Here is a 10815-nt window from a genome sequence, read left to right as displayed (position 1 = left end):
AGGAAGGAAGGAAGGAAGGAAGGAAGGAAGGAAGGAAGGAAGGAAGGGGAGTTCCTGCCTCTCTTGAACAGCTCCTCTATACTGTAAGACTCTCAGGCTTCTGATGACAAAGTTTTTCCTTCCCTTCATGCCAGAGCCCCTTCCCCCTAGTGTCCAGGGGCACTCATAGGAAGATGAGGAAACATCTGTGCACAGACTTTTGGCCCAGACTTATTCCCTCATGATACTTCTCCTTCCACTGTCCATCATTCTTCCCTATTGTTCAACATCCTTTAAGGACCCCAGAGTCCTTCTACATCCTATACACATCTGAAACCCAATTCTATTTTTTTTTTTTAAGATTTATTTATTTGTCAGAGAGAAAAAGAGCGCGTGCACACAAACAGGGGGAGTGGCAGGCAGAGGGAGAAGCAGGCTTCCCACCGAGCAAGGAGCCCAACATGGGACTGGATCCCAGGACCCTGGGATCATGACCTGAGGCAAAGGCAGACGATTAACCGACTGAGCCACCCAGGCGCCCCCTGAATCCCAATTCTAACCTAGTTTCAAGGTCTTTCCTATAAACTCTGGGCCATCTAGAAAGCATCTGGTTCAATGTACTGGAACAATCCATGACTGTGGAAAAAACTCCTAGGGTGTCCTGTTAAGAGTCCAGAAACTCTATAACATGCCCTGGCAGGGGGCTGAGCTATGTGGGCACACAGAGAAACTCTAGGGGGATGGTATGGCCTAATATCACAGCCCGGAGGCCCCCCAAATTTACTAAGTAATATGGGTTGATTTGTGTTTAAGAACTATCTAACAGGAGTTATGGTCCTTGTAAGTGATCAGAAAGTAGATAAAATAAAATAAGAAGTAGCATAAGCAATAAGGCAGTAGCAAACATTTCCCTGATGAGAGCTATCAAGAGGAAGAAAGTAGGCCCAGGGGTTATCTACTGTTTTCAAAAAGCAACCTCTCCCAGAAGAATCCATGAGGAATAAAACAAAACGTATGCCTTCAAAATCAGTACTTTGCTTTATCAATTTGATAAAATGATAGAATGACCACATTAAAAGCTTATTTTTTTATGCCCCAACCAATAATGCTATGAGGCAGAAGGTGAAAAAATATGTATCTATTTATTTAAAAAAATTGTTTTCTTTTTGAGATTTTTCAGCAGCTATGACTTGCAATCACAGTGTTACTTCTGTTATTTCTATATATCTTTAGAATTATTTTAGACCAATGTCTGTAACCTGGGATTGCAGATTGCCACCCTCACTTAAAATCTTGGGCTCCGAACCCAAGAACAGAAAAGAAACAAGTGAAAAACAATTCAATTGAAGGTGTGATCCTCAAAGCACAATTGGATATTGATCTGGGAAAAAATTCACATACATAGAGCTGGCTCTGGATTTGAAAACATCAGATTTTGGTCATGATCTTGGCTTTTGAAATGTATTATCTTTTGAAAAACGGAATTTGAATGTGAGAAACACCCATCATTTATTCTACAGGGAAACTGACTTCAAAATACAAATTGTTCATTGGTAGAAAATCTATTTCATATTTCATATGCTAATTAGCTATTCTTATTTTGCAGTGATTGAGAAAGATATTTTTAAATCCTTTTTGTGTTTTTCACAAAAAGCAACTGAACACAATGTGATAGCAATCACAGTTAAATAGAAGAGCTTTGTTTTTAAAAACCAGCTAATTTTTTCTAAATCCGTGGAATGAAAACTGTATTGCAAGATCTTCCAATTCTTTTAGTTCCTCTGTTTTTGAACTTTTAACAATAAGAGATAGTCAATCCACTTAAATTTAAAGGCATAAAGGTCACATGACAAAGAAATGAAAGGGTGCAATTATCGTTTATTATCAAGACAACCACTGTTCTGTAGCAAAACAGCCACCATACATTCTTCTTTGCCTTGTTGCTCATTTAACATACCATTCTGTCTTCCTACATTTCTTTGTCTTCCCCCTATCTGCTTCATCTTGTCTTCCATTTGCCCCTCCAGATCCACTCTCCACCATTCTCCACCCTGCCCTTGGCCCTGGAAGGCCAACCTTGAAGACCACATCTGCCGGCTTCCTTACAACCCTGTGGTTGGTTCAGTTAGAGGTTTCCAGGCAGAAGATCAAAGGAGAGAGAGGCCAGGATCTTCAGCCCCACGAGCTCGGCCCCAGGCCACCGGCCACCACTCTGCCATGTGGCCCTCTCCGTGAAGCTCACCTGTCTGGATTCCAGTGACCACTGCTTCCCCTGTTCCTTCAGGCTGAGGGGTGTCTATTCTCTGTCAGGACCTTGTCTACCAGGAGCCTTTATAAAGCTCCTTCTTCTTTTGGTTTCTGGTTAATGGTCTATCCTCACCCAAGCCTCCCTGCCTGACTAGTTCTCTGTGGGCTCTGCTTTCCCAGCTCTCTAGCAAACTGCATTTCCCTGCCTAACAGTACAGTCTCAGAGCCGAGCTTCTCACCCTGTTAAAGGACATGGGGAAAACACAGGAAAGTGCAGTTTAACTGTAATCCCACCACACACACTAAATGCTCTAGGTGCATTGTTTTTTTACTTAAAAAGTCATTAAATCACTCATTAAAAGAAGGTGGGGATATGGATGAAATAGGTGAAGGGGATTAAGAGACACAAACTTCCAGTGACAACATAAATAAGCATGGGGATAAAAAGTACAGCATAGGGGATATGGCCAATAATACTATAATAATGTTGTAGGGCAGTGGATGGTAACTTACTTATCCTGGTGAGCAGTGCATAATGTCTAGAATTGTCAAATCACTGTTATACACCTGAAACTAATATAACATTTATGTCAACTATACTTCAATAAATAAGGGATAACCATTAAAAAAAAGCAGTTAAATCCCTCTTAAAAATCATAAAAGTGACACATTTACTGCAACCAGTGACATATTATAAAAATATATAAAGAGAAGAAGTTAACGCTCTTCCCAATGCTTCTGGATTCTTCCCCTTCACCTCATTCCCCACCTTCACCCTGCTTTGCCCATAGATAAAGAATGTGAACAGACTGGTCAGTCTTTTTCTACACCTGTCTCCATGATATTCAAGCCCATACCAAACATACATATACTCATATATGAAGAGAGGTGATACCTGTCTCGCAAAAACTGCAAGCATGCTATCCATCACCTTGCCACTTGCTAGGTACAGATCTAGTTCAATACTTTGAACGGCCTCATAGTATTATACAGTAGAAATGTACTATAATTTATTTAACCATTTCTCTACTGATGGACATCCAAATTTTTTCAGCTATTTTTGCCACTAGAAACAATGCTACAGTAAACACTGTAGGGTTGCTAGGTCAAAGTTACATATAGTTTCAATCGCCACCCCCTTACTTTCTTAAAAGTATATGGCAATGTATTTCTTAATTTAATTCTTACATTTGTTTTATATGGGTATGATATGGTTTATGCAATTGTTGAATCTTATTTTCTCTCTTAACAGGAATTACAGAGAATTTTCTTTCTTTTTTTTTTTAAAGATTTTATTTATTTATTTGACAGAGAGAGACACAGCGAGAGAGGGAACACAAGCAGGGGGAGCGGGAGAGGGAGAAGCAGGCTTCCCGCAGAGCAGGGAGCCCGATGCGGGGCTCGATTCCAGGACCCTGGGATCATGAACTGAGCCGAAGGCAGATGCTTAACCGACCGAGCCACCCAGGTGCCCTGACCACATATTTTTTAAGTAGGCTCCACACCCAAGGTGGGGCTTGAACTCATGACCCTGAGATTAAGAGCGCATGCTCTACTGACTGAGCCATCCAGGCGTCCCTACAGAGAACTTTCTATGTACTATATACTTTATGTAGTAATCTTAAATGGTTGCATATGTCCGTTAATGTTATGAAGTTCCTTTAAATTTTTACTGGACTTGTATCAAACCTCAGTATTACTGTAGGAAGAACTTCTATCCACTCCCTGTAATATATGCTCAGAGGAATGAAAGTTTTGACAGTTGCATTAGATATTAAAAAAACCGATTCCAAGTGTGCGTCTCAACTCTTAATCGGTTGACATGAACTACATCTTCTGATGGCCCTTCCAATTGATCAAGTGACTCATAATATCAAGAAGAACTACGCCTGGGGCATCTGCTTCCACCACCGCCTCAGTGACTTCAATCAGAGGACAAAGATCATGAGATTGCTGAGGAGCACACAGAAACACTGGGCATTTTCCTAAGTGTGGTGAGCCAGATTCCATGTGATTCTTCTGGCATTAAAAGGGTCTATTTCAGATCAAAGGTAAAAAGAAAGCCATCAAAACAGGAAAGAATCTCAGCCCCGAGGACATCGCTGTGCAGGTTTGCACCACCAGAGTCCCTTGGTCTGAGAAAATACCACATTCCACAAAGGCTTGGGAACATTCTACAGTAGTTTCCATCCCCAAATAAAATACTATAAAACCAATTCCAAAGGGGGGGGGGGGGGAAGATGGTGTGTGCTGGGGGGGGGGCGGGGGGGCATGGGCATGAGAAGACAAATCTGTCCATCATTCACTGTTAGCATATTATCTGTTTGATCATATCACCATCAGACAAGAAATTCCTTTGTGTAGCCCATGGAATGAAGAGTTAAGAAAATTTCAAAGCCAATAGGAGGTGGACCAATAGCCTCTATGATACCTTTATGCTATTTCCTGGGTGGATGGTTAATACTGGCTTTAACTCTTTGTCCTGTGAGAAGGAGAAGTGGATTTCATTCTTTCCTGGGAATTACTACACACCCATAACACTAAAGAGTCTTCCAACTGGAAACAGATCTGATTACTTTTGCCAGACTTAATCTCTTACTTGAGCAGTTAATGAGAGCTTTCAATAATCTTAATCACATCACTTCAATAAAATACCCCGATGTTATTTCCACAGGAAATAAATGTCCACAGACCATAAACCCAACCTGGTTGATAGCTAACATGGGAGAGAGGTGGGAGTTGGATCCAGAAAAAGGGCCACTGTGCAGTGATAGTCAATGAATTATGCCCCTCTACCCCCTCCACCCACCATCAGGGCTGCTGGGGACTCTCTGAGGCCTCTGCCGGGAAGGGGTGAGAAGGGAAATGAAGTGAAAGACAGGCAGCTAGAAGCACGAAAACTCTCCCATACATATGGACCCACCAGTGGCAGGAAGTCCCTGAAGGATCCGGAATATGAAGAGAACTCATGACCACGGAAAAGGGGAAGAAGGGGGAAAAGAACACAGGAACACAGGATATAAAAATGAAGACCCACTATCTGAAGAACTCCCTCCCTTTATGCTTTTCAGAGGGACAGTAACAAGAGACAATGTTTGGATGTTCTGGAGGAAGGTACCAGCAACAGACAAGTCACCCACACGAGAAGAAAAAGTCTCTCCCACTCCTTTCCTCCTCCTTTCCAATTCCTTCTTTTATAAGGTTAGAAGCACACTATCATGATTCCAAGGACTGGCTCCTGAAAGTGCTATGCAGGGCTGGGCCCAAAGGAAGGGGAACGGTTCTGAGCAATTATGTGGAGAGGCCAAGGTAGAGTGTGACCACCCACTGAATTTACTACTCGGTGGGCTCATGGTCAGTCACCATAGAAACTGAATGTCCTCTGTGTGCCTGCCTTGACCCAGATACAATGGAGCTTTTATAATATTTTTTATATAGAAAAAGGGCAGGGTGCCTAAGTGGCTCAGTTGGTTAAGCGACTGCTTCCGGCTCAGGTCATGATCCTGGAGTCCCGGGATTGAGTCTCGCATTGGGCTCCCTGCTCATCGGGGAGTCTGCTTCTCCCTTTGACCCTCTCCCCTCTCGTGCTCTCTCTCTCTCAGTCTCTCTCTTAAATAAATAAAATATTTAAAAAAAAAAAAGAAAAAGGGCAACAAAATAAAAAGATAATTTTAAATCAGGAAAAAAACAAGATTTACTGAAGCTCAATGTATTTAATGCCCAGTTTCTGGATGAGGGACATGCACAATCCCAGAAGTTAGTGTGGTTTCTAAAAAAGAACCTTTAGAGTTGAAGCAGCTATTCCACGCCTGAGCCTCCAGAAGTCTCTCATCTAATAACTGCACAGACCTCCCTTTCCAAGAATTCCAATGGCTCCAGCATCCATGAGGAGAAAGAATTTTCATCACTAGGGTTCTATGATACATGAAACAAAAGCTGTAATTCTCTGACTTTCCTGGTGAAGCAGATTGGTTATATCACGAAAGTAGCAAGTCTTCTCAAACTAAGATCAATATATTGCAAAAATAAGATCAAAAGTATTTACCACATTTTTAAAGAACCATGCCTGATCAATGATTTAGAGAAATTTAAAAAATGTCAAGAGTCAAAATGAACAGAAAGCTGTTGAAATTCCTCTTTCCTAGGTAGAGATTTTTATCTCAGAAATTGAGCACGATGTTTTGTCTAATCTTTAAGAGACCGTATATCATATTACGACCCATTGCCTACACAAGGCGTTGACCACATGCTGTGGGAGTTACCCCAGAAAAGAATCGGTCCCCTGCATAGTGGCATATGAAACCCTGAGGCCCTGGCCACATTGGCCTGGAAAATGTAAGGAATATCGGAGTGGCACCTTTTATACATTACCTTTTTTGGTCTTACTGAATCCACTTTTAGAACCCCCAAATTACTTCCACATAAAATTTTATATCACATTAAACATATAAGCCAAATTGGCTCTTGAGCACCCATAAGTAAAACATGACAGTAAAACAGACCATAAATAAAACAGAATAAACATTCCTTCATGCTCATTTGGAAAATAGAGTCCAAAAAAAGAAAGAAAATCTGAATCGAGTTTCTTCAAGTGAGACTGAGTTCATCCCTCTTCTAGTAAAAAAATAAAGTTCTTGCCATAAAGTAATGACGCTTATAAAAGTGATTGTTAAAAAACAAAAATGAAAAACCTCTTACAACAGACAGATGAGCAAAGACACATGGGGCTTTTGCTCTTCTGCTTAGAGAACCCCAATGAACCCGAGCTACTCCAGCAGCATGAACAGCAGAATTTAGGTCAAGGGGCCAATTACCCAGTGTTAGCATCAAAGGCAGAGACAAGTTGCTACTTCTTTCTGCTCATTCCTGTTTCCTTTGAAAATCCTGAGTTAAGCAACCACAGAGGCAGCTTTAGAGTATGCCAAAGTAAAGTATTTTTAAAAGACATTTACCAAGCATGGCTTCTGGAAGCAACTACACCCCTGACCCTATAAGTCAGCACCAGCCTCACCATTGCCACACTCCCCTACACCACTCCCAGTTTCCTTGCTACAGAGTGAATTGACTAACAGGCCCAGGAATTTGGGGTTCTTTGTTCAGGAGCCAGTCTCTGAACAGCACAAGCAGATTACTGTTTGTGAGCTGCCCAAGCACAGATGTAAAGTATCTTATACAGGGACTTACCTGGAGGTGACTGGTACTGGGGCCAAGCTGCAGTCTTTCCGGGCCCCAGGCTCTTTTCCAAAGGTTCCCCAGGCACCGACCGAGGTTGGCCTGCTCCGAGGGAGGTCGAGCTGGCTCCTTTGGTCTCCGTGACCTTTGCAGAGGGTGGTGGCTCCAAGGTGTCAGCAGAAGGGGACCCAGAGAAAGTACTGCTCTTTCGGCCAAGAGAGTCATCAGGAGCCACTTCCCACTCACCAGGCAGTGAAGGGAGCTGCAGGGCCCTGTGATGCTGCTCAGGGCCTGGGAGCCTTGGAGAGAGAGGCGAGGGAACAGGTGCCATCCGTCTGTGTGTGCTGGACTGGGAGGCTGAATTATTCAGTAGCATGCTGAGGGCTGCTGGTGCTGGGGGGGACGGCTTCTTCTCATGGCCTCCGGGCTGTGACCGGTCAAGGCCTCCGCTGTGGGGCAGATCCAGAAACGAGGTTTTGTGATCCCTCAGAGGCAGCCCGGTCTTCCTCTTGCCTCTGGCTTCTGGGAGGGCGCGGGGGACTGGTGTGCTTGGGGGGAAGCCCAGCCTTTTCCCCTCAGTGGCTTCATCTAACTTCTCACTCTCTATCACCTTCAGCAGGACCTTGTTCACAGCCCCCTCGGCACTGGCTGGCATGCGTTCCCTGTCCAACAGCTGCCACGACCTGTCGCCTTGCTGTTCCTGGCCCTGCCACCTGGACTCATGAGTCCCAGCCTCGGCTCCTGGGAGGGTGAGCCAGTCTGCTCCGGGTATAAACTCAGCTCGGGCCGCCGGGCAAATGGCAATGCTTTCCTCATCTTTGGGATGCGTTCTAACTACTCTTTGCACCTGAGTAGACAGATCCTGGACTTTGGCCACCACTTTGGAAATAGGCTTCTTCCTGCATGTATGCTCAGTAGACTTCTCCCTTTGGCCCCTCTCTGCCTCTGGATGCTTCTCAGAGTCCTCATGACTTCCAGATGAACCTGTCTGCGGGTGCACCAGCCTGTGAGGGCCCCTCTCCGGCACACCAGCATCATCATCTCCTGGCTCTGTGGCGCTGCACTGAGGGGGCGGCTCTCCTCTTCCAAGCCCGGGGTCCTCAGAAGCCCCCCTGAAGCTCCCAAAGCTGCGGCTCGTATCCAGTGTCCTGGGGAGCTCTGGGGGGCAGCTCTCTCTCCACTGTAGGGAAGAAATAAATGCCCCACTTGGGAACGAGCTGCCTCTCTCCTCTAGAAGCCAAAGATTAGGCCTTGTTCGAGAAAGAGGAAGAGATTTGCTGGAACAGATCTGGTCCTTCTCCATCTGAGGAGCCGACTGCTGGCCCCCATGCCCTTTTCTTCTTGTCCTCTTCTGTGGAAGCACCTCAAAGCTCCCTCTCCTTCCACCAAACCTCCGAGGCTTTCTGTTCCCATGGGCACTCCTCTTATTGAGACAGCCCACGGGGGGCTCCCCTGGCCAGTCACCAGCACTCTGGAAACAGTCGTCCTCAAGGGCCAGGCTCACGGACAGCTCCGGCAGCTTCCCCTCCTGGTTCCCCATCGTAATCCCCAGGATGTGGTCTGAGCTCAGCAGATTGGCCAGAAGTTTCTCCCTCTCTGCTGTGAGTTTGTACAGCTCAGTTAAAATGTCTTTTGTGGGAGTTTGCTTGAAAAATATGTCGCCTGGATGTTCATTTGGCTGCAGGCTGAGGTTGATGACGTCTGACCCCTCCCTGACTTGGTAGCAGTTATGAAACCCTTTATTAGATCTGTCTAGAGTTACAGTGCCCTTGTATGAAAATCCTCTGACCTCCCCCCTTGGAAGATAGAAGCTGATGTAGCAGACTTCAGTAATGGGCTTACGCAATTGGAGGGTGCAGTGAGTGCCTTCCATTATGCCTACCTAATTATTCATGCCTTGGAGATGCTGGTCTGTGGTCAGGCTTCCCAGGCTCCGGTGGTGGGGCATGTGATGGTGGCTAGGCAGGGAAAGCAGCTGACAGTCATCTCTAGCAACAAGACCGCCTGGTAGAAGAAGAGGGGAAGAAAGCAGTTTGTCTAACTGAGTGCATAAATCACACACCAACATAAATGAAATCATAGCAATGACTTATCCTTTCTCTCTGGCTGATCTCAACCAACTCAACTCACACCAACCAGAGGCTGATTGCAACCACTTCCCCAGTCCCATCCCCCCACCAAACCGGAGATTTTCTACAGCTGAGAGATGGCAGAGTGCTCTATTTTTTTTTTTTTTTAAGATTTTATTTTATTTATTTGACAGAGAGAGAGAGACAGCTAGAGAGGGAACACAAGCAGGGGGAGTGGGAGAGGGAGAAGCAGGCTCCAGGCCAAGCAGAGAGCCCGATGCGGGGCTCGATCCCAGGACCCTGGGATCATGACCTGAGCCGAAGGCAGACACTTAACGACTGAGCCACCCAGGTGCCCCCAGAGTGCTCTATTCTAGCCCCAATACAAAAGCTCCTTTTCCCCCACAAGGGAACTCACCATATACCCTAGAGCAGGTCTGTCAACTTCTCTAGGCTTCAGTTTATGTTTTTCTATTAAACACAGCTAATACATCTCTCAGAAATCCCGAAGAAAGGGGACTTTGGGATCCTTAGAAAACATAGCCATTTTAATAACTCATATTTGGAATATTACTTTGCAAAAACGAGTGAGCTTTTTTACTCTTCAAAAAGCACCTTCTAAGATTTGAGATTAATTTTCTATTTAACTTAAAGCAGTCTTGGGAAAAGGTATTAGGCCATAAATTTGGAACCTTTTCTGAATACAACTCATATATTTTGCCAAAAGAGCTAAAAGTGAAAAATTTTAAGTTTGAAATTTAAATAAATATTTCAGGACCCTTAGTCAAGGTTGTTTGGGTTTTTTTCTTTTTTTTCCTCCCCTATTTCTTGCCTATTTAAGGCCAAATGGAATGGCAGAGAAAAAGTAAATATCTACAAGCCACTGTTGGCCCTGTGCGGATTTTCCACGTCTTTACCAATGAAGCAGCTGAAATGTCACATAAGCAGTGAAGGTGGCTGTGTTTCTCTCCTAAGATTTGAGGAATCCTAGGCATGTCTTTGTGGCTAACATCCCCCTCTCCCCCAGACCAAGCATGGAGCTTAAAATTTTATATTATGACACTTCATTTCTAAAATTATAGCATTTCCCAATCTTTAAGACTTCCATGCCTAAAAGAAAATCCCCTTGGGAAGGGTAACGCAATAACCATTTACTAACCATTTACATCTTCGGTGAATTATTTTCCTCAGGTATTTTATAACTGGTTCTAAATAATAAAAAGCTACATAAAAGTACATCTTGAGTGGCAGAAGAGAGAAAGGAGGAAGAGTTTTGTAATAGAAACTCCTTGAGGAAGACAGATAAAAGGTGATAAAAATGAAGATTAAAAAAAAAATACATACATCT

The 10815-nt window shown here is 44.2% G+C and overlaps 1 protein-coding gene across 1 annotated transcript in view; it reads right to left on the bottom strand.

Annotated features, from left to right (window-relative positions):
- Positions 1 to 9271, bottom strand: part of FMN1 (formin 1) — a 385670-nt gene extending 376399 nt beyond the window's left edge. The window contains exon 1 of the mRNA XM_021695357.2: positions 7411 to 9271. Coding sequence (XP_021551032.2) covers positions 7411 to 9271 — 1861 coding nt within the window. The remainder of the gene's footprint in view (positions 1 to 7410) is intronic.
- Positions 9272 to 10815: the final 1544 nt, after the last annotated feature.

This window comes from Neomonachus schauinslandi, chromosome 9 (assembly GCF_002201575.2).
Source record: "Neomonachus schauinslandi chromosome 9, ASM220157v2, whole genome shotgun sequence".
Lineage (NCBI taxonomy): Eukaryota > Metazoa > Chordata > Mammalia > Carnivora > Phocidae > Neomonachus > Neomonachus schauinslandi.
This window is presented reverse-complemented; position numbering and strand designations above follow the sequence as displayed.